The sequence below is a fragment of the Nelumbo lutea genome, chromosome 5 (genome assembly GCF_056320005.1).
Source record: "Nelumbo lutea isolate HS-2025 chromosome 5, American lotus-T2T, whole genome shotgun sequence".
Taxonomy (NCBI): Eukaryota; Viridiplantae; Streptophyta; class Magnoliopsida; order Proteales; family Nelumbonaceae; genus Nelumbo; species Nelumbo lutea.
The window spans coordinates 83594472-83619432 of record NC_142688.1 but is presented as its reverse complement, the minus strand read 5'-3'; the positions used below and the strand labels follow the sequence as shown (position 1 = coordinate 83619432).

Genomic DNA, 24961 nt, shown 5'->3' with positions numbered 1-24961 from the left:
TAGTTCGCCCATGCCATAGAGGCGACTGGGTCTTATCGCACCGAGGTCAATGTTAGCTTGGCAATTTGGCCCTTAGGCTTTGGGAGTGAATCGTGGTCTACTCAGTAGTTACATGTAATACTGCCTTCAGTTGACAATATTCCATGCCCGAGGTACTTGTTTCCCTTCTAGGGTTTTGAGCTTGTATGTTCCTTCCCCGAGGACCCGTTTCACTCGGTAGGGTCCTTCCCAATTCAGTCTGAGCTTGCCAACACTGGGCTTAGGTACCATAACTTTACGAAGGACTAGGTCGCCGACGCGGAGGTACTGCTTCTTGGCCCTAGCGTTATAGTACCGAGCTACTCTTTGCTGGTAGGCTGCGGTCTTGATATATGCGAGGTCCCCTACTTTGTCAAGCAGGTCAAGGTTGGTACGTAGCTCATCTTCAGTTGCCTTGTTGCCATACGCTTCTAGTCATAGCGAGGGAACCTCGATCTCGGCTGGGATGACTGCTTTAGTACCGTAGGTGAGTTGAAGGGGGTCTCTCCTGTGGTGGTCTTCACTATGGTTCGATAAGCCCATAGAACACTAGGTAGCTCTTCTGCCCATAGTCCTTTAGCTCAGTCTAACCGTGCCTTCAGTCCACGGAGGATAGCTCTGTTCGTGACTTCTGCTTGGTCATTTGCTTGGGTGTGTGCGACTGAAGAGAAGTTCTACCGAATCCCCATGTCTTGGCACCTGTTCTGGAATTTAATGTATTCGAATTGCTTACCGTTATTAGAAATCAGTATCCGAGGTAACCCGAAGTGGCACACTATATTTTTCCAAAAGAAGTTTTGTACGTTTCGAGTTGTGATTGTCACGAGAGGTTCAGCTTCTACCCACTTGGTGAAATAATCCACTACTACCACTAAGAATTTCCTCCGACCTGTCACTGGTGGAAATGGTTCGAGTATATCGATGCCTCATTGTGCGAAGGTCCACGAGCTAGTGAGATACTTGAGGTTGGCAGCAGACTGATGGTGGATGTTGGCATGCTTCTAGCACTTGTCACACTTTCTGACAATCTCAATAGCATCTGCTTTCATTGTTGGCTAGTAGTACCATAGCACCTTTTGGGCGAGGGGCCTACCCCCAAGTGTCCGCCACGCAGGCCCTCATGAGTGTCGCAGAGCACGAGCTTGGCTTTGGAAGGTCACAAGCAGCGCATGTAGGGGACCGTGTAGGATCTTCGGTACAACCATTCGTTTATCATGACGTATTTGGCCGCCTGAGGCTCTACCCTTCTTGCGGCATTGCGGTCTGCAGGGAGGGTCCTGTGTAGCAGGAAGCTCGCAAGCGGATCAATCCAGCTCGACTCTGCTTGAACGACAGGAGCAACCTCCTCTGCCCCCCCCCCCCCCCCGAGAATGCTAGGCCGAGGTAGTAGGTTCTCTATGTACACGGTTCTCATGGTATTATCATTGGTGCTAGCTAACCGGGACAGGGTGTCGGCCTCAGTGTTCTCCGACCTCGGGATTTGCTTGATGAAGTGTAACTGGAAGTTGAGTAGAGCATCTCTTACTTTGGCTAAGTTGGAAATCATAGTTGGTTCGCGAGCTTCGTATTCGCCTGTGACTTGATTGACCACGAGCTGGGAATCGCTGCAGATGACGATATGCCTGGCTTTCACTTCTTTGGCTAGGGCCAACCTGGCTGTCAATGCCTCGTACTCCGCTTCATTGTTGGATGTCGCGAACTTGAAGCGTAGTGCATACTCCAGTTTTGTGCCGCTTGGGCCGTACATAACGATTCTGACTCTGTTGCCCTGCTGGTTTGAGGAGCCATCTACGTGAAGGATCCCAGGCTCTTCATCCCAGTTCGTGCTTGGCCTAACTAGGAGATATGCCGCACTGGTTGCTACCTCACGGTGCTCAGACTCAACCGGCTTGGGAGCTTCGGAATCGCTCAAACTAGGGGACTCGTGCTCAACTGGCCTGGGGACTTCGGAGCTGAAAGTGCATTCCGTGACGAAGTCTCCTAAGGATTGGGCCTTGATAGCAGTTTGCGGCTTATATTGGAGGTCGTACACACTAAGCTCAATGGCCCACTTCGTCAGTCAACCAAAGACATCGGGCTTGAGCAGAACTTACCTTAGAGGTTTGTTGGTGAGGACGACAACAGTATGAGCTTGGAAGTACGGACGGAGCTTTCGGGCAGCAATAACCAGTGCGTAGGCCAACTTTTCTATCTCCGGATATCTCGTCTCTGCTCCCTACAACACCTTACTAACATAGTAGATAGGACGTTGGACCCGATCTACCTCTTTTATTAGTACCGAGCTAACCACTTCGTCACTTGCCGAGAGGTACAACTCTAAAACATCACCCTCCTTGGGCCGGGTTAAGACTGGTATGCTAGCGAGGTACTTTTTGAGCTCGTCGAACGTGAGCTGGCAATTTTCAGTCCATTCAAACCCTTTGCTTTTAATTGCTTTAAAGAAAGGTAGGCAGCGATCTGCCGACTTGGACATGAAGCGGCTCAAAGTAGCTATTCGGCTACTCAACCTCTGAACCTCCTTCATTTTTCGGGGTGGTCTCATGTCTAGGATGGCCTTTACTTTGTCTGGGTTAGCCTCAATGCCGTGCTGGTTAACGATGTACCCCAAGAACTTACTCGAGGTGACATGACACCAAATGCACACTTATTCGGTTTCAATTTCATGTTAAATCTACGCAGAATTTCAAAAACCAAATGCAGGTCTTGTATTAAATCACGTGAAGATTGGGTTTTGATGATCATATCGTCTACGTAACACTCTATTTTTCGGCCAATCAATGGCTCAAACAACTTATTTACAAGTCTTTGAAAGGTTGCCCCGACATTTTTTAGCCCAAAAGGCATGACCTTGTAGCAGTACAGGCCAAGCTCGATTTTGAAGGCAGTCTTTTCTTCATCAGTTGGGTCCATCTTGATCTGGTTGTAGCCTGAATAAGCATCTAGAAAGCTTAGCAACTCGTGCCCCGAGGTCGCGTCCACTAAACGGTCAATCCTAGGGAGTGGGAAGCAGTCCTTTGAGCAAGCTCAGTTCAGGTCGATGTAGTCGACGCACATGCGCCATTTACTGTTAGCCTTTTTTACTAGAATGGGGTTGGCTACCCAGCTCGGGTAATGGACTTCCTTGATAAAATCGGTTGCAATGAGCTTTTCGACCTCCTCGTCGACTGCCCTCCATCGCTCTAGGGCCTAACTACAGGATCAGTATTAAGCTTATGAGTTATAATGCTAGGGTCTATGCCGGGCATTTCTACCGTAGACCATGCAAAAATATCTAAATTTTCAAGTAAAAAGAGTACGAGTTTAGATTGCAGAGGCTCCTCAATGGAAGCGCTGATCTGAAGTGAGGTCGTCAGCCACCTTGGTTTTCCCTTTGAGGGCGGCGACGTAGCATTTGCGAGACTCAAGCTGGTCACCTCGTGCTATCCCGATTCTGAAGTCCATGGGGAACTTCATGGCAAAGTAGTAAGTGGAGACCACGGCTCGTAAGGCGTGGGTAATCGGCCGACCTACTATGGCATTATACGGGGAGGGGGGTGCGACGACTAAGAATCATGGTTGAGCCTCACTATGCTAGGCCAAGTGCCGACTTCCACAGGTACTGTAATCCTTCCCAAGGGCCTGACTTCCTCTCCGCTGAAGCCTACCAGGGGAGTGTTCGCGGGCTTTAGGTCACTCTCTTAGAGCTGAAGTTGGTCGAAGGCTGCTTTGAAGAGGATGTCTGCTGAGCTGCCTGAGTCGATGAGGACTCACCTAACTTCAAAGTCATTGATCTTCATCTTTATGACGAGCGCGTCATCATGGGGGTAGTGGACCCCGTACGCGTCATCTTTTGTGAAGAAGATCGGGTCTTCCATCCTTGGTCGCTTTGAGGGGTTCCGTTCTTCCCTGACAGCCTCGCGAGTTGATGCCCGAGCTGTAGTTGAGCTGCAGCCCGCCACAATCGAACTTCTAACAATCACGTGGATGGTCCCCCGAACTGGTCTCTCTTCAGGGGGCTGCTTCTGTGGCTATTCCGCTTGCTTGCTGGACTCAGAGCATCTCTACTCTGCTCCCCCTGTCGACCTGCTTTATTACTATTATTATTTTGTACAAAATTTCTTAGATATTCGCGATGGATGAGTTCTTCTATCTCATCGCGGAGGTTTTTACAATTCTCGGTGCTGTGACCGTGGTCTCTATGAAAATTACAATACAAATTTTTATTTCTTACATTAGGGTCGGCCTTCAACCGAGGTGGCCACTTCATATACGGGGCATCCTTGATCGCCATGAGGATCTCGGCCCGTTTCGCGTTGAGTGACGTGTAGTCCCTTTCTGCTGTTGGAGCTCGGAAAGGCTGATTTGGCTTTGCCCCCGAGCTTGGTCCTTTTTCTTCTTGTTGTCGCCCTGAGTTGGGTGCTCTGGTTCCCTTTTCCTTTTCTCGAGGGTCTGCTCGCCCTTCTGGTTGATCTCTTCCTCCATCCCTATAAGCCAATCCGCGAGCTTGAGGAACTCGGTCATGGTCTTAGGCTGATTGACAACCACGTGCCACTTGAATTCTTTATGGGTAATACCTCGCTTGGCCGCGATGAGACGAATTGTGGGGTCCATATCGGGTATTTGTAAACAAGCGTCATTAAACCGCTTGATATAACTCCAAATGGACTCCCCTTCCTTTTGAACTATGCTGAGGAGGCTTTTTTGAGTTCTTGGGCACCTCTTGCTGGTGACAAAGTTGGAGGTGAAGACTTGCATGAACTGTGCCCAGCTTCTTATCGATCCGGGCGCGAGATTTCGATACCAAGTGCGGGCTACCCCTTTGAAGGTGATGGAGAAAGCCACAACACATACAGGATTCACTAGCTCTTGCTAGGTGCATCTGGGACCGAAAGGCGTCCACATGATCATTCGGATCGAAGGATCCATCGTACTTATCTAGGGGAGGGAGCTTGAAGTCCCTTGGCATGGGGACAGCAAGAAGTTCTGGCGACAGCGGGGAAGGAACTAATAGGAGAGGAGTAGCTTTTACTTCATCTGAGCTTACCTCCTCCTTACCTCTGAGCTCGGGCAAGACGTGAGTAGCAGTTCGGCGAGCTCGTCAGCGTCTCCGCTGTTGCTTCGTTGGCTCGGTGTTGGTGTTGCTTGCTTCAGTATTACTGAGCTCGATGGGCTTGGACTGTTGATGGTAGCTCTGAACCGAAGGGCCCTGCCTGTAGTATGCGGCTAGGACCTCAAACGGATTTTCTGCGAGCGGAAGCTCAAACTGAGAGTGCAGGGCGATTTGGGCTTTACCGGCTGGGAGGCCCCCGACCCGCCCACAGGCTACGAGGAAGGGGTGGCTGGCCTCTCCTTTTTGCCATGGGAAGAGGCTTGGCTCTTAGAAGGATCTTGGGCCTGAGAGGCTTCTCCCCGACAAGGTCGTTCACTCCGGTGGGAGGGCTTGTTTTGCTTCATGGCCGGGTGCCGAGGGGGAAGCGGTTGCTTGGCTTGAGGCAAGGAAGGGAACTGCTATTGGTACTAGTACTGAGAGACCTGATGCAGTAATTGTTGCTAGTAGAGTTGGAACTGCTGGAACTGCTGCATTTGAGCTTGCATGGCTCGCATGCATTGCACTAGGTCTTCTAACTGGTTCTGGTTGGTCACTGGGGGCACAATCGAAGGTTCAGCAAAGGTCGCTCCAACCGTGGAAGGGAGTGGAGCGTTCACGGGTGCCACTGTGAGAGGCACGCTCAAGCTGGGGATCCCATCCATAGAGAGGGAAACAATGAACTGCCCAATGCAGACAGTGGGGAGTTGGGGTTGCTCCCCATAAGCATTTTGGCTGGCACCATGTCCGGCGTTGCTAGAGGAGGCCATGAATGTTAAGTTCTCGAAAGGAATTTGTAGAAACTTAGAGGGAAGGCTTTTTTTTTTAAGCGTTTCCCACAGGTGACGCCAAATGACGTTGTGCAATCCGGACACTCCTAGTTGGCAGCTGACTAGCTCCTAGCTGGCGGCGGACAGTACTTGGGAAGAAGACGGTAAAGGATTCCTGGGGGACTTGCCCGGTGGGAATTCTCCGATGCTTAAGTTAGAACACTGGAGAAAGTAGTAAAGAGTGCAAAGAAGGCTAAGAGTGCAGGTTGCGCTTGATCACTAAATGCTCGAGATTAGCTCAAGAGAGAGAGAGTTCAAATATATTCAAGATGTTCAAGATCCCTTTTCCCCTTCGACCAAGGGGCTTTTAAATATGGGCATTCTTGTCAAATCAGGCGTAACTGCCACTAGACCTTTGTCGCAGCCGTTATCTGCCAGGGCTGTGCAGGTAACCGTTGTAGAGTACTACCCAATCGGATGAGTGACACGTCCCAGAAGGACAGACACGCCACCATCTGTCAAGAGACGTGAGTGCAGTCTGTCGGGCTGGTAGGGACTACGCCATCAATCATGAGATGTGGTGCAATCTGATGGGTACGGTCTTGTTAAATAGAAGCTTCCTGAAAATGTCATGTCGCTTAGTAGCGAGTTGCCTTGTAGTGAGCTATTCTGTTGCGAGCTACCTTGTAGCGAGCTCCCAGGGTTATTTCAAGGTGATTCCTCTTGAGGTTGCCCTTAGGGCTATTTTTCTACCTAAGTGTTCCTTTTCAGTACATTGAGGGTCCTCGAGCTCACGCTATAGCGAGCTCACCCTATGGCGAGTTGTGACGTAGCGAGCTGTCCTGTGGGCTTGTTACTTAGTTGTGGTTAGGCTGTGGTGCTGAGCTGTTACTTATGCTGAGTCATGTCCACATGTCATCGTCTCAAGAGGTTGGGTCAAATCACCCTCCATCAGTTTTTATTTGCACTTTTTTGTTTTATTTTTCTGTTTTTGTTTCTATATTTGTTTCTGTATTTATTTACACTTTTCTGTTTTATTTTTTCTGTTTGTTTTGTATTTTTCAGTATTTTTATGTATTTATATGTAATTTTCTGTTTTATTTGCATTTTTTTGTATTTATTTGCACTTTTCTATTTTATTTTTCTGTATTTATTTGCATTTTTTGTTTTTGTATTTGTATTTATTTGCACTTTTCCATTTTATTTTCTGTATTTTCTCTATTTATTTGAAAATTTCTGTTTTATTTTTCTGTATTTCTGTATTTATTTGCATTTATTTGTGTTTTTTCTATTTTTATAATTTTCTATGTTTTTATGTAGTTTGTTTGGATATTTTTTTTTGTATTTTCTGCACATGTATGAGTATGACTAAACACATTTTAATTTATTTTTATTTTTCTGTATTTTTAATATGTTTCTGTACTTTTTTTATTTTCTATCTATTATGTACTTTGTTATTTTTGTATTTAGATAGTTTTATTTTTCTTTATTTTTCTGTATTTTTTGATTTTTTTTGTGTTTTTTTTCTGTATTTGTTAGAATTTTTCTGTATTTTATTTTTATATTTTCTATATGTTTCGTATTGTATTATTTTTGTATATAGATTGTTTTATTTTCTGTATTTTTTATTATTTATAAATATGCTTTTTATTTTTAATTTATTTATGACGTCACGGGTCGAACCGTTCGGTCCGGACAGTTTAACCGTTTAACCGGAAACCGGTCCCTTGGCCGGTTCTGTTTACGGTTCGTTTTTAAAAACCTTGGTTAGAATGGACTCCGGATCTCCTGCCCACGGATCTCCTTCCCTCCTCTCTGCCCTCACACCCAACCGACCACCTGCGGCGGCCACGACCTACGGCGACCGACGGCGACACGCAGCGACCGACGGCGATTCACGGAGACCGGCGACGGCGTGAGCTTCATCTACAGCGGCCAGCGTTGATTTTGCAGCAGGTCCAGGCGTCCAGCAGTAACAGTTGCGGCAGTAATAGGTCCGGCGACGGACTTGCAACGGTGCCCGGCGATTTTGCAGCGGCGGGCGGGGGTTTCTAGCGGCAGTAACAGTTGCAGCAGCACTTGCAGCGGCAATCACCTGCGACCAAGCCCGAGCCCACCGGCGGCGATTTTTGCGAGTTTAACACCGTCACACCACCATTACTGGCAGTGAAACCGTGAAGGAACTGAAGGTATAAAATGCTTACTTCTTTGATTTTTTTGCTTAATTCTTTGTTTAATTAATCTTGCTTAGTTATTATTTTTTTTTTCTGAATTCTTTGCTTAATTAATTACAGAGATTCACATACTCACATTGGTTTAATTGCTATGTGAATGATGATGATCAGATGTTGAATTTTAGGGTTTTGGATTCCTTTGGACTTTCAATTTTGATGTTTGAAGTATTATAGTTATTCAGTTTCGAAGTATTAAGCAATTAATCTATATTTCTACTAAAATTCAGTTTTCTGCGTTTCCGATGAGTATATTAGAATTTAGAGTAGTGCCATTGCTACTGGACGATCACTCCTTAATTTTAAGTGGATTTCATTAAATATTTGATTTGCTTCTCCTGTTATTTCTGTTCTGTCAATTGCTAATGTAAAAGGAATTGATGCTCTGTTATTCTGTGTGTTCTAAGTTTATTCATTTTTTCACTCCCTTTTGCATGTTTGGTTTTGGACTAAATCTTTTTATTTTATTGCTTCTGCTTGTTTGTTTGCAAATGGTTTTCATTGATTTGTCATTTTTCTTTTGAATTGTATGTTTTCTGGACTTTGACTTCTAGTAGGTCACTTGTGACTTGTGAGAGCTTATTTGAGAGTACGCCTAGTTGATGAAGCTCGTAGGGTGTTCAATGGGATGCTCAAACCAGATTTGGTTATGTGGAATTCAATGGTTTTAGGTTATGGGTCTTATGGATGTTGGAATAAGTGCTTGTAATTTTAGGAGAAAAAGCAGAAAACTGGTTTGCACAAATATCTCAAAAATAGAAGAGCCAAAAGAATTTAGGCAAATATATACACATGGACAGATATCCACATGTAACATATGAAGAGGGAGACAACTCATCTAACTACTTGTCACACCGTTGAGAAGAAATCCTTTTACAGCTTCATATCATGGGCGCTGGTATGTTATTCTAGTCTCACTCTGTTCATTCATATCCCACCCTTCTAACAAACTTGCTTGTTGAAGACTCTAGATTGTTAAATGTGGTTGTGGTTTGACTATGAATCACTAGTCCAACTTTGATCTGATTATTAATTGAAATCTGTTTTCAGGATTTGAGTTCAATCCAAATATGATAAATGGATGTCTAAATCTGAGATAATTGCATCAGACTCAAATTTGTCAAACTCAGACCCATTGATATAACCTTAGTTTAGAATACCTGAGGAACATTGGCCAGTCACAAAAGAATGAAATAAAATTCCTGAGGTGAACCATGTGCTTTGGGTTCATAGTTTTCAATGCTGTTTATATGATATCATTACACAGGGAACCAGGAATGTACTAGATTTACCACATGAATCCCTGTGAACCTCTTGTGGACATGATAATTTTCTTGTGAAAAAGTCAATAGTCATTCTCTTGAAAAGTTTGGTGGGGACTTGTGCATGAGTTCAAACAAATAGGGATTCAGATTCTCATCTAGTTTTACTGCTTGATGAGTTCATATGAGTTTGATTCTGTAAGACATAAAAAAAAGATTGGTTCTGTAAGTTAGCCATTTGGTAGACTTCTGGTCTCAGGGGAGATCACCTTTTAGCTCTTTTTTCAACTACTGAAATGAGTTGAGTTATCATTTGGTGTTGCAGATTATCCTCTGGTTAATTTGTTCTGGTTTTTGGATCTTGAATAATTTCATTCAAATGGATGCTTGTATGTTGCTCAATCTTGGGTAATTCAGTGGTCTTTGCTTTGACACACTGTTGTAAAATCAAGGAACTTGTTAGCATTAGCATAGAGGCTATTGCATCACTGTTAGCCTCTGGAATGGTGTGTGTTGAAGACTATGATATATTTGACTATGTGTGTGTGTGTGTGACTATGATATATTTTGGTTTGCCCAATCTTGTGTACCATCCAAAAAATACATGAATACAGAGATTACACAAGTAATTTCACTTCCATGTGCTTCAGCATGATAGAGTTTATGCTTTAGATCATATAAGCTTTCTAGCTACTCCCTTGATTCTCTATTTCTGTGTGTATGTTTTTCTCTCACTGTGTGTGTATTAATCTCAGAACTGAATGCCTCAATTTTGAGTGAGATTATTTGCCAGAAATTCCTCCTGAACTAGAACATCTAAGTCTCAGTTCCAAGAGATTATTTGCAAGAAATTCCATCATCTCCTGTATTTGACGTTGAATTCTAATAAATAGATTGTCAGGCTTTTCAAAATGAATGTCTAGCGAAATCTTTGGGCATCAGCAGTCTGCCTGGAAATGTTGGCTTTCTAATATTCAGTAACTCTTTACTCATTTATCATGTTCTTCTTACCCACAGTTAATTGGTTTGAAATTTCTCAAGCTGTTGTAGAAAATGTAGACAGTTCTCATGATGGGAATGCTTATTTCATATGGTTTGGTGGTTCATACATGATACACCTCCCAGAGATGCTATAGTAGCCCAAGTTTACTACTACTACCTTCTGAATTGATTTTCTTTTTTCTTGGACAAATATGACAATCTGGATTATGGCTAATTCCTCAATTATTTCATCCTTTTCCACCAGGACTTCTTAAGTGCATCTTGTTGCTCCTGGCAATCCACCATGTTAGAAATCAATTACCTTTATGTGAGCTGTTTCTGGAGTTTTACTTTCCAAACAACAGGAATGCTTTGGTGGTAGAGTCTTACGTGGAACAGTAGAAGAAGGTGAATCAATTACCTGGATCCCACAATTTAGATTTAGAATGAACTAAAATGATTGGGAACTATTCCAGGTTTTTGATCTGCTGGGTTTGCTTTAGTTTCAAACAATTAATTCATCTCAAGGATTGCTTTTGGATACAACCTCTTCTTTCCTAGTAAAACTATATGGTTGTCTGCTGTCCTTTCGGAAGTGAAGTTTTTTACCTGGGTAGAAGCTATCTGGATTCATCTCAAGGATTTTTGAACAAAAGGGTAACCTGGAGGAGAAGGTGATCAATGGCATAGTGGAGTCTGAGGCAAATGGTTATTGAATACTTGTGTAGCAATCTTTCCTCCTCTTTTTGGTTGTAGACATAGTTGAATACTTGGTAGTGTTCAAAATCTTTGTACAAACACATGTTTTAATTCTAATTAATACAATCTTGGTTATTGTTCATGAACTGTAAGGATCTCAGGTGGGATGCAGAGGCATACAATTGATATGGACATGTGATGGTTGAGAATGGGCTTGTAACGGCTGAGTATTAGGTTATGAATGTTAATTTAATATGCTTATGAATGTCATTGAATACAATTCCTATACTTGCTGAATTTGGTTTCTCAAATTTCTTGCCCTTTTCTTTTTCCATATTGTGTTATTGATGTTGGGCCTACATGGTTGATTTGTATTTTATTGGTGTGGGTCTTGCATGATTCCACGATATATTTTTTCTATTGAGTGTTGTATGTATACCTATTTTATTATTTTGGTTAATGAAAAAAAGAATGAGAACGAAATTTATTGGTGTGGGTCTTTCGTGGTGCAAGCTGCCTCTAAAAAGATTGAGGCCCATTTCAAGAATTTTATAGGCAGCAAACGTCGAAAGAATAAGAACTACTGAACTATCCAAGGAAGGTAACTTGTCTGTTGGGGAATGGGGTGGCAACGCGGCTCGTTAATGATTAAGTCGTTCAATACAATGTTTTTAAAACTGACCCGGAGGTCGATCCGGTTTTTCCACCGGGTCGCGGGTCACTAGTTCGACCGGGGGTTTAGTCCGATGACATCATAATTAAAATATTAAAAAATTACATATTATATATACACATATATGTATATATACATGAATAAAACCAATATAAATATCTAGAATATTAATTCATAAATCACAGCAAAATAAATCACTAATTATAACAGAAATATATCAATAGTATCAATATTCATTCATTCAAATAGAAATTATCATTTATCTTTAGTCATAAAATTCATAAATCATAGTCCTAATTAATCGTAGAAATATAAACCATAATAAAAGTGAAAATTGTCATTTACCTATTTTCCTCTTCAAAATTGTTGTAAAATTCTAATTCAAACTCCAAAGTCCAAAATCAAATTTGGGTTCCAACTTTCAGCCTTCTAGGTTGCAGTTGTAGCTTAGAAATCACAGAAAATTTGAATATATATATATATATATATATATATATATATATATATAATGTTAAAATGAATGAAAAACTTGTCTGCTTCCAGCAAGTTAGCATTTACATTCTACACAAAACTAGAAAAAAAATGAAAAATACAAAATATAAACTTAAAAGACTTACCAATAATCCACCTCTCTGAACTCTCATTATGGAGGTTTGAATGTTTGATACATTCACTGCTCGCCGACAAGAAACAAAGCTGTGATGTAAAGAACTGGTGCCGCCCAAACCAGTGCTGCCCAAAGCCCCAAACTCGGTGGTCTAGTGTTGCCCAAACGTCAGGATGGCGTTTACCTTGGTGTCGCCAGCGAATGGAGATCAGATTTCGTTGATCTTCTTCAGTCGTCTGTCCTCTTCGTGGTTCATTCTCTCATATTTCTAAATATTGCATAAACCCTATATCTAGAAAAGAGAAAAGTGAGAAATAATGTAAAAAAATAAAGGGGGATCAAGTTGGGACAAGGTTTTTAAAAACGAACCGGTCAGGGAACCGGTTTCCGATTAAGCGGTTCAACCATCCGGGTCGAACGGTTCGACCCGTGATGTCATAAATAAATTAAAAATTAAAAATATATTTATAAATAATAAAAAATAGCATAAAATTAAATAAAAACAAATATAGAAAATAAAACTATCTAAATACAAAAATAATACCGTACAAAACACATAGAAAATATAAAAATAAAATACAGAATTTCTAAAAATACAGGAAAAACACAAAAAAACTCAAAAAATACAAAAAAAAACCCATTTGGTTTGTAGCAATATTTTCTCATTCTACCCATTTTTACGCACTCTTTTTCATCTTAGAAATTCATCTTGGGTAAGAATGAGAAAGAGTGAGTTGTGCTCTGTTCTTGGTGCGTAGTTTTCACCTGTTTATTTTGCTCGTTTAAAGAGCATGTGCATTAGGTTTTCTACTTATCGTTCTTTGGGCTGGTTATTTGAAATCAGGTCTTGTAGAAAACTGAAGTTAATTCTAATTCCTAACTACTTATTGGAAAAGAAAATATCAAGACCTAATTCAATAGATTATTTAGCTCTGTGAAACCCTCAATCTTGTTAAGGATGTAGTCTGTTATGATTTAAACTAAAGGTGATAAATTTGGAGAAGCATATGAAGAAGCAAGCCCTCCAGGATCCTTACATCCCGTGCCTCAACTGTTGAGTAAGAACCAATAATTCTCCAGGATAATTAATTTCTATTTAAGTTCCTTTTTTTAGCATTGTCCTTAAAATCTTCCAATTTCTTTTTTTTTTTTATATCTATTAATGTCAACTATTAATATTGAAAAATAGACCTCACTGTGTTTGTTGTTGTTGATGTGGAGTGTTGGTGATTTTCCTGAAATTGTTTCTGTAACATCTGGTTATCTAAAGTGGTTCATTGTTTGTTTGTTGAAGTTCGTATGTGAAAAGTGATTAATGTGTTGGTTTCTGGAGTTCAGAGGACCACCATACATGACATAGTTGTCTAGATGTAAAGCTAGGCTAGAGAACAGGGGAGCGCCTTGTTGTTTTAATATAATCTGCTTATCTTAGCTTGGTTCTCTAGCTTTTTTGTGGGTAGCTTGCTTCCCTAGTTCATGTAGCAATGACCACACATTAAAAATGATCTGAAATGAACAAATTAAATTAAAAGTAGAATACATCAACATTAGATAGTCTTTGAAAATAAGATACTTAGAGAGGGTTAGGCCTTCTTCTATTAGTGTGAGGAGATATAAATAGAATATTTATGTGTTTGTGTGTGTGATAAATCAAAGAATGGTGAAACAAACAAACAAACAAATAAAGGCATGAATATGATCCTTCTATGTTGAATTCAGTAAAAATGTGTGAGTTTTGTGTGAATTGCAAAGAAAAACAACAATGGGGGTTTTCACAATTGGAAAGACAGGGGGTGTAATTAGAAAAGGAAAAAAACATACAAAAAGATAGAGTTCCTAATTTGACATAAATAGATGATGTTGTACTTTGTTTACAGAAAGAAGTAGAAAGAATAGGCTTCTTTTGAGGAATACCATGATGAAGCCTACTATTTAAACCCCTACTACAATGAATATATTACTTTCCATTTCCATTCTGGTTTCAGTGGTTTGCCCCAAACTCATATTTATGGGTTTCCATATTGGGAATTGATTTCTTATAATGTCCTTTTACACTGTTTCATCCTTCTCTATACAATACAATGTAGTTTAGCTGCACTACACCTAAAATTTCTATGCTACCTATACAAAAATACCAAGGCTAGGCAGAGGGTACCCCAAAAAATGCCTTATTGCTTAGGTGCGTGCAACTTATCAGTCTTGTAAATATCCCTTTATCTCTGTTAGTTGATTGTTAGCAGAAAATCTTTTGGTAGAAATTGGTAAAGAGATCTTTTAGGGTCCGTTTGGTTCGCAGTTGGAATCGGAATCCTCCGGAATCGGAATCGGAATGGTCCATTCCCATAGTATGTTTGGTTCAGACAGGAATGAGAATGGAAATTGGAATCAACAGGAATAGGATTTCATTCCCAAGGGAGGGGCAGGGTATGACTATTCCCTCAAATGGGGGAATGCCATTCCAGCAGGAATGGGAATGGAATTCCAATTCCACCCAACCAAACAGTTGGAATCGGAATAGCCCAATCCAATTCTGATTCCAGACCCCTATTCCCAATTCCACGAATCAAATGGGGCCTTAATTGCTAACTGAAATTCATTTTTTATAAATCTAAGTAAATGTCATTTGTGCAGAATTGATTTAAACAGGAGTGGATAAGCTTCTATTTCAGGAATTTGGAACAATCTCTGGATGTGAGCATGGATATTTTTCAGGACTCTTGGAGGTATGTATTGTTCATATTGCATTTGGTTACAAAACCAGAAGCATTGAATTGAATGGCCTGGCTTGTAATTTGTTTCTTAGGCCAGTCCATAACCAAGGCAAAGAGGGATATGGATGGTGCATAGGAAGGAAATAGAGTCTGAATGCTATGTACACTAGAATGACTCCTGGGTTCTCACTTGAATATCAAATTCTTGATTAGTATAAATTAATTCCATTGCAAGAAATCACTGTAGATCATTTAAAATAAGCTTAAACTTTTTTTTTGATCACTAACAGATTTGTATTCAAAAAAGGAATTATGGAAGTACAAAAAGGAGAGGTAAACTCTCTTCACTCTCCCCAAATCATATGCAGAAAAAGGAAAATTACAACATAGCCCAAAACATATGATTCCTTCCCACTCCCTGTGTAGCCAATGCATCAGCAAAGCAGTTAGCATCTCTCTTAAACTTGAGATCAATATTTAACCATTTGGAGGCATGAGGTGAGGTGAAAGGACCTTTAGATGTGTGAGGCGTAACTCTCGATGCATTTTTCTTAAGCCTCATGGTTTACTAATTGTTTTTAGAAAAAATATCTATTAAAATGAGAAGTACAGAAACATACATAAGATTATTTTTTGGTAAATAGAAATATACATAAGGTTAGTATATCTTTTATGTAGGAAAAACATACAGAAAAGGGAATGGTGATATAAACAAAGGATTTGATAATATTATGAGTTTTATAGAAAAGAACCACATTCTTACAAACCATTCAATAACTATTAAGGAGCTTTAAATGTAAAATAGTACATCAAAATGGGTATTAATATGTTAGAGTAGACAAGAGCGCCTGTATATGTGCAAATATATATTGTATACAAACACACACCTAAGGCATTTCAAGGTGTTAAGAGTGTGCTTTATATTTGGGCATGATCAGGTTCATCTTCTTGAGCACATCATTGTAGGAGGCTTTAGATCCCTCATTCCCATTCTTTATCTGGGTTCTAAGAAAAACCATCATCCTGGCTATCCAGGGTCATGTGAGGGGTGAACTGGATGTGGATCTAACCTGCAGCATCTTTTACACGAAGTGGCTGCTCTTAAACTTGAACTCACATGCTCATGCTTGGTAGCTTGACATTGTACCAAGGCACCAATCTATGACCCCTATTCTCTATTTGGATTTTATTGTTTGCCAAGTGACCAGGGAAGGAATAGTTAGTGGACATATGTGGAATTTTCTGCATGCACTTGTTGCAAGATGCCAATATGATAACTTGTCTCTTACCAACAAGGTTACTCATGCATTGGGTGGATCCAAACCAAGGTTCCAGAACTTAGGCTTCAGAAATCTAGTTATTTTGATTCTTGACTAGGGTCTAAAAAGTTCTATATTGATCTGTCTTCTGTCATGCTTCCCAAATTGAGACCAGGGATGGGGAGGGCAGAGTGGTGGCACTATATTCTGGTCCCATAGGAGTGGGAGACTCTCTTAGCTGAAATTTTGGCTCTCCTACAAGGCCTGAGATTTGCCAAGCAATGAGGATTTCAGAACTTTGAGGTGTAAGGGGACTCTAAACTGTTAATAGGGTGGCTGCAGACAAAAAGGTTGGGTGTACGGACTTTTAGACAACAAATAAGGGAAATAATCTGCTTGGCAAGGGATGCTGGAGTAACTTTTAAATGGGTAAGGAGGTCAGCCAACTCTGTGGCAGATATAGTTAGGCAAAGCAGGGGACCTTCAGGAAAAACTTCTTTTGGGCTGTATTGTAATTCTTGAAACTGATTGGGGTCAACACTCATATTTTGAGTGGTTGACAGTGTATGATGTTTAATTGGTATCTTTAATGAAGGTTACCATTTCCAATAAAAAAATGCTTCACAAATTGAGACACTCAAACCTTGTGTCAGGTGTAGTCTATGGTGCTTGACTATTAAGTAACTTAGTTTATCTAATTAATTAGGACTCTACATGAGTCTTCAAATAGCAAGTTCAGTGTGAGGCTCATTATTTGAGTGGTCGCTCTCAGACTGGAACCCACATTCTCACACTTGTCAACTTGATATTTTACCATTGCACCAAATAATGACACCTTTTATCAGTTTATTCTTTGTATTGCCTTTTTAGAGGCATAAACTATGAGTCATGCTCCTCTTAGCACTTCCTGATGCACATTATTGAGGTGACCCTGTTATTTGAAGTGGACATCTCCCCTAATTTCCTAGACTTCCGTTTCTGGAAATGTCACCCTATATGCGAATTCTCCTCCAATTCTTTCTTCAAGGTTCTGGTTGCAGAGGAGAAGAATTATCACTTCCCTTTCAAGAAGGTCTGGTGCAACTACATCCCCTCTAGAGTGTGTTTCTTTTGTATGGGAGGTCTGTCTGCACAGGATAAACACTAGCGAGCTATTGCAAAAGAAGAATTTTGTCAGACTTTTCAGCTCCCCTCATGTTTGCATCCTTTGCCTGAGAGAAGGGGAATCAACTGACTATCTCTTCATTCACTGTCAGAAAACCAGGGACATGTGGAGCCATTTTCTACAGCTAGCTGGGTTGCTCCAAACCACCTCCAGGACTTGCTCCATCAATGGCAAGGCAAAGGACCGAGTAAAAGAGGTAAGGTATATTGGCAAATAATTCTGCATGCTATACTTTGGGGGGTTTGGGAAGAAAGGAACAACCGCTTGTTTGAGAACAAGGCTAAGACACAGACTGATCTGAATATCTGATATCTTTCATTGCCTATCTATGTAATCAGTTGGCTTCCAGCTCAGACAAGTTTAAAGGAGTCTCTATAAATGGCCTAAACAGGGATGCTGGTTTTTTTCCTTTTCTCATCCCCTCTCACCCCCTCTTCCCCATCCACAGGGCCCCCCTTACCCGGGAGGGAAGGAACTTGGACTCTAAGTTTCGATGGAAGTGCTGGTATTGGAGGAGTAAAGGGATCAAAATGGGAACACTTGCTGGGTGCAGTGATTTAAAAGGCACACCTCAGGTGCGCCTAGGTGCACAGGCGAGGCGCATTTTGGGGTATGCGCCTTGCGCCTCAGGCACAAATTGGCCCTTGCGCTTTTAAAACACTGTCTGGGTGTGCAGTGGGTCAATAGGTATTAGCTGACTCTACAAAGGCAGAAGTGGTGGCTGCACTTACAGGAATCCAATTAATCAGCATACTGGGCAATCAGCATCTATCCATAGAGGGAGACTCAGCAACCACTATAAAGTGGTTAGGAAGATAGGAGGCTGGGCTGTGGAGATTCAGTCATTTTCTGACAGAGGCAAGGGATCTACTGGCAGCTACAAACGTACACCTGTGCTGAATTCCAAGGGATCTTAATGCTCTTGCAGATGGGTTAGCAAAATTAGGTGCTCTTTTAGAAGTGCTGTACTGTGATAAGATCCCTCCTGCATAATTTTCAGGGGTCTGATCCCCGTTTGTTTGTCTTTTTTGTACATGCTCTTGTGTACCCCTCTCTTTTCTTAATAAACTCAGTGAACTTTTCTCAAAAGAAAAAAAAAATCATCACATGACGCCAACTCCTTTTTTAAATTGTCTATATGACATTTTCAATTTTGGCCTGTATTTGTTTTAAAATTATTTATTTTATTCTTACAAGCACTACCAAAAAGAAGAACTTATTACTTATTAGTCTAAGTGGTTATTGAAAATTTATATTTACCTCAAAAAGTAGCAATATGGATTAGTTGCACAGTTTAATTTTAAATGTAAATAAAAAAGAAAATGTAGCTATTAGTTATCAAAAATTTAAAATATATCTAAAATATAATTATTAGAATATTTATGTTTATATATAAACTAAGTTGTGAAGAAAGTATGTAAAATTCCTAAAATAAGTGTAAATTATGAAAGAAAAAGAAAGAAATTATGTTACTCTGCTAGTAAACTAATGCTGCCAATGCAACAAATGAAATAAGATTGTCATTTTTTATGTATTAATTTTCATTTTTGAAAAAGGTAAAGTACTTTTGTAAAATTGTTTTATATGTGGCATATGTCAAAAAGTATACAAGTATATCTTATGAGAACCTGATGTATGGTAAGCATCTAGCTATAAAATTACAACCTATTTTCAGCTTTGAGCAAAAAAGAAACTCATGTGATTAAAACAAGGATTGAAGTACATCCCTGAAAGCATTTGTCTCTGACAGCTAAGAGAAAAAGGTTGCTATTTGCTTTCCTTCAAATTTCCTTCTCCTTGCAATTCCTTGTTTCCAAAAATCCTCAAACTCCTCCTGGTCCATAGAGTCCATCTTAAGAAAGTGGAGATGATACTCCATGTTGTGCTGATCTTTTTTGCTCAATCCTTTAGTGGGATATTCTGCTAGTATCTCCACAAAAGATTTAAGAAAGAACTAATTGGGATCGGTGATTTAAAAGGCACGCCTAGGCGCACAGGCGAGGCTCATTTTGGGGTATGCGCCTCGCCTAGGTCCTAGACGCACCTCTTTCAAAAGGCACGCGCTTGGCGTGCCTAGGTGTGCGCCTGATGCACCTTGCGCCTCAACCCTGGCATGCACCTTTTTAAAATTTTGTGTTTTTTGCTGTTTTTTGAGTCTAACGGATGGGCCAGGGGCTTCGAGAACCCCTATTTGCTTATGTTGTTCATTCATTCATTGCAATCAAATATCTTCTTAAAAGGCAGTGAAAGTTGTAAAATCATTATTTTTTATGTGAGAAATAAGAATTTCAGACCCTAACATAGACTTGCTCGGGCTTGCCTTGAGGGGTGTGCTACAAATGCGACTCATAGAATCAAGAATGCAATATGTTTTACATCACATTAACTACTTGAATCAATGCAATTAAGGAAAAAAAGAGATTGCGGGTTTTACATGCTTGAAAATGCTTTATATGTTTGCTTTTATTTTTAAATTTTCATTTGAATACACTTTACATGTTATGTTTATGTATTTTAATTTTAGATAATAGGTTTTTTAAATCATTTATTTTAAAATTTAAGTTTATATTTTTATTAACATTATGTTTAATATTTTTAATTTTTTTGCATTTTTTAAAATTTTTTGGCATTTTTTTTTGGAATTTTCTGACTTTTTTTAATTTTTAGCCTTTTTTTTGTAATTTTGCGCCTTTCTTAAAAAGGTGCACCTTGCCTTGTGCCTTGTGCCTCAGTCGCAAATTGGCCCTTGTGCTTTTTTTGCGCCTTGCGCTTTTAAAACACTGATTGGGATTGATTAACTGGAACACATGGAACCATATTGGGGAAGCCATGGGGTAGTGAATGAATATATGGCCTTTAATTCCTAACTCTAGCTAGCAATTTTGACCCCAACCCATTTGGCCCACCCAACCCACCCACTTGAAAACCCAACCCATACCCACCCATTCTAGTGGTGGGTTGACATGGGTTGGGTGACCCATTAGGGTCAGGGTGGGGTTGAGTCAAGGGTTACCCATTAACCTTTGACTTTAAACTTGTTCAAAAGTTTTTCCTCCTTGTTTCAAAGGTTTCTTTTCCTCTGTTTACCATTTAGGGTTTTCTTCTCTATTTAGGGCTTGCTCAAATCACTAAAGCAAGCTTCAAAACCACCAACAACCACTCTCGTTGCCACCCTTCTCACTATTTAGGGCTCGCTCAAGTCGCTGCTACCATTCTCGTCGCCACCAGCAATGACACACTAATTAGCGTTCCTCCTCTCCAAGCTTGAAGTTTTGAATCATTGCACCATGATCTTGCACAAATGGCGGATGGACATCTTTGGAACACTTCAAAGCTTCCTGTTGGCATTCCTCCCCAATCTTTGAAGCAACACCAATGGTGTGACCTGGTTTCAACAAAGCAGTAGTAGATGATTCCGGTGAGTTAGATGGGACAGAGGGATGCCAACAATTGAACGGATCAAGGAGGAGAAACAATGGTCAGAAATCAGGAGTAGATGATTCCGGTGAGTTAGATGGGACCTTATGATTTGGGAGCCACACCGTAGCCAATTTTTATTTTTTATTTTTTATTTTTTAATCATTTTTGTATATTTTATATGATCATTGTTTTTTTTAGTTTTTTTTTTTTATGAATCATTTTTAGCTGAAATATATAATGAGGAGCAGATGAAAAATTTTATAATTTTTATGTGTTTTCTGTATTTTTTATTTTTACCTGAAATATATAATTTCTAGAAACTTTTATTATTCTGCAATTTCTGATTTTTTGGCTGAAAAATATATTTTTTTTGAAATTTTTATCATTTAATGTTTTCATCAATTTGTGCATTATCTGCATTTTTTTGGCATTTTCCTACACTTATTTATATTTTAATGCTATTTTGTTTTGTATTTTTTACCATTTGTTGTGTTTTGTGTTTTTTTTATATTTATTTGAAAAAATGATTTTTTTTTATGTTTTTTGTCATTGAAATATATAGTTCTATGTTTTTATGCAATTAGATTAGAGAAAAGTTAAAAATGTCTAATTTGAATAATTGAATTAGAGGGTCAAATGGGTGGACTAGGGTGGATCAGGGTCAATGTGGGTTGTGACCCACTTTGATCCACTAAAATAGGTGGCAAGAAATCAGATTTGGTCCTCACAGAACTATCCTCACATCCCTTGCAGTTGTGCATTGGGAATTGTGAATAAACCCTAGTTGTTTCTAGGTCAAAGTAGAGAAGAAGAAAGAAGAAAGAAAAGAGAAAGAAGAAGAAGGAGAGGAGAAGAGTATTCGGCCAGACTAGAAGAGAGGATGTTCTAAAGTTACTCTCCTAGCCGACCCACTTGACTTTTATTCATGAAAAACTTGAGTTACAAGAAAGACAATTTTGTCCCTCCTGGAAGATGGGACACATAACTTAAACTCAGATACAATAGACATTTCACTTTCAATAAGATACACTAGAATGACCAAAATACCCCTGACTTGAGCATTCTAACACTCCCCCTCAAGCTGGAGAGTATATATCATATAGTCCCAGCTTGTTACAAATGTAATCTATTCTTCCCCGAGACAATCCTTTTGTGAAGATATCTACCCACTGATTTCCTGAGCTCACATGAGATGTAGTTATTACCCCACTTATCACTTTCTCTCTCACAAAGTGACAATCCACCTCAATATGTTTAGTTCCTTCATGGAAGACAGGATTGGATGAGATGTGAACAACAACTTGGTTATCACAGTATAGTTTCATGGGTTTGTCAATTGAGAGACCCATCTCCTGTAGTAGGTTCTTCAGCCATACTAGTTCACATGTGGTATGGGCCATAACCCTATACTCTACTTCCGCACTACTTCTTGCCACCACTGTTTGCTTCTTGCTCTTCCAAGTTACAAGATTGCCACCCAGGAAGGTACAATATCCTGTGGTTGACCTCCTGTTTGATATAGAGCCAGCCCAATCAGCACCCGTGTACCCTACTATCTCAAGAGGTCCTCCTTTTTGGTATAACAAACCACGACTTGGAGCGCCCTTTAGGTACCTAACAATTCTCAGAACAACTTCCCAGTGAGGAACCCGGGGATGTTGCATAAACTGACTGACCACATTCACAGCAAATGATATATCTGGTCGGGTAATGGTCAGGTAGTTCAACTTTCCCACCAACCTTTTGTATCTTCCAGGATCATCAAACTCTTCACCTGCATCCACACTTAACTCGGCATTGAGTTCCATAGGAGTCTCTGCTGGTTTAGCACCTAACAATCCTGTTTTTTCAAGTAGATCAAGAACATATTTCCTCCGACATAGGTTGATCCCCTGTTTTGACCTCGCAACTTCTATTCCTAAGAAATACTTTAGCTTCCCCAGATCTTTCGTATTGAAGTGGTCCCGTAAGAATTTTTTTAGCCTGCCAATTCCATTGCTGTCACTTCCAGTTATGACAATATCATCCACATACACGACTAGTAAGATTTTTCCATCTTTTGAGTTATAGCTAAACACGGAATGATCAACCTGACACTGTTTCATCCCAAAGCCCTTCACCACTTCATTGAACCTGCCGAACCATGCACGAGGAGATTGTTTCAGTCCATAGATTGCCTTTTTGAGCCTGCACACCTTACCAGCCTCCCTCTGAGCAACAAACCCTGGTGGTTGCTCCATATACACCTCCTCAACAAGATCACCATGTAGGAAGGCATTTTTGATGTCAAGTTGTAGGAGAGGCCAATCATACATAGTAGCCAATGAGATCAACACCCGAACTGAACTAATTTTAGCCACAGGAGAGAATGTCTCCATATAGTCCACACCATATAACTAAGAATATCCCTTGGCCACTAACAGTGCCTTCAATCGTTCTACACTGCCATCAGGAAGATGCTTCACTGTATAGACCCATTTACACCCAACAGTGTGCTTACCAGGAGGAAGGGTGGTGAGTTTCCACGTATGATTATGTTGTAGAGCAGAGAGTTCTTCTTCCATGGCTTGCCACCACCTTGGAGAGGCAAGGGCTTCCTGTACAGTCTTGGGAGTGGGAACCGATGAGAGTAATGATATAAATTTGCAATGAGAAGCAGAAAGGTGAGCAGTGGAAACATAGTCTGAAATGGGATGAGAAGTACAAGTACGTTTACCTTTTCGCAAAGCAATAGGAAGATGAAGATCTGAGGGAGGAACAGTAGCAGGATCTGTCGGCGGGTGCTGAAGTGGAGGAGGAGCCGAAGCACTTCTGCGAGTATACACTTGAGTAATTGGCGGCCTCTCTGTAGTTACTGACATATGATGTGCATCTGCAATAGGAGTGGGAGCTACGGGAAGGGGGTCCACAACCGGAATAGCAAGAGGAACCACAGAGGGAGAAGAAGAGACCCCGGCATTGGAGAAAAAAGGAACTGACTCAAAGAAGGTGACATCAGGGCACACAAACGATTTATGAAACTTAGGGTTATAACACTTGTACCATTTCTGAGTCCTTGAGTAGCCAAGAAAAATACACCTCGTAGCCCGAGGATCTAGCTTGTCTACTCCAGGCCACAAGTGTTGAACAAAACAAACATAGCCAAAGACTCTTGGGGTGAGAGGAAAGGGAGACAAAGTGGGAAACAAAGCGGAGAAAGGGGATTGACTTCCAAGGATTGACGTGGGCATCCGATTTATTAAAAAACAGGATGTAAGAACATCACTCCAAAAGTGCTTTGGGACATGCATATTGATCATCAAGGACCGAGCGGTTTCAAGAAGATGTCTATTTTTCCGTTCAGCTACACCGTTTTGTTGCAGGGTGTAGGCACAAGAAGTTTGATGAATTGTTCTATGATGTTCTAGGTATTGCTGAAATGATGAGGAGATGTATTCTTTGGCATTATCGGAGCGAAGTATTTTCATATGAACACCAAACTGAGTGTGTATTTCAACATGAAATTTCTGAAAAATAGAGAACAATTCACTACGGTCTTTCATAAGATAGATCCATGTCATCCTTGAAAAGTCATCAACAAAGATTACAAAATACTTAAACCCATTGTATGACACCACTTTAACTGGACCCCATACATCAGAATGAACTAAAGCAAAAGGACTTGAGATACGACTATTAGTTCTTGGACTAAATGAGACTCGATGATGTTTTCCCAAATGACATGACTCACAATCTAATGATGAAAGATGACTCAAGGAAGGAACTAGCAGCTTCAAAGCCTTGAGAGGGGGATGACCAAGTCTGCAGTGCCATTGGAGAGGAGTAAGAGATGACTGAAAAGCCACTGGAGGGCCACCACCATCAAGGTAATACAAACCACCGGCTTCATGCCCTCCACCAATCTTCGTCCCCGTCTTGAGATCCTGAAACACACAAGAAGAAGGATAGAAGGTTGCATAACAATTAAGGGACTTGGTTAATCTACTAACATACATAAGGTTAAAAGGGAATTTAGGAACATATAAAACAGATGCTAAAGACAATGAGGAGAGATCAACATCACTAACACCACAAATAGGAGATGTAGAACCATTAGCAAG

At 40.5% G+C, this 24961-nt stretch overlaps 1 protein-coding gene across 4 annotated transcripts in view; it reads left to right on the top strand.

The window, feature by feature from the left end:
* The first annotated feature begins 7634 nt into the window (after positions 1-7634).
* Positions 7635-24961, top strand: part of FAS4 (RNA helicase family protein) — a 51568-nt gene continuing 34241 nt past the window's right edge. The window contains exons 1-3 of one of the 4 annotated variants that reach the window (XM_088945905.1): positions 7635-8042; positions 10593-10735; positions 14938-15029. In XM_088945905.1, coding sequence (XP_088802031.1) covers positions 15004-15029 — 26 coding nt within the window. In that variant the 5' untranslated portion in view covers positions 7635-8042; positions 10593-10735; positions 14938-15003. Of the gene's footprint in view, positions 8043-10592; positions 10736-14937; positions 15030-17532; positions 17638-24961 lie in introns of those variants that run through there. The other 3 variants (XM_088945904.1, XM_088945906.1, XM_088945907.1) reach the window with 3 other exon arrangements.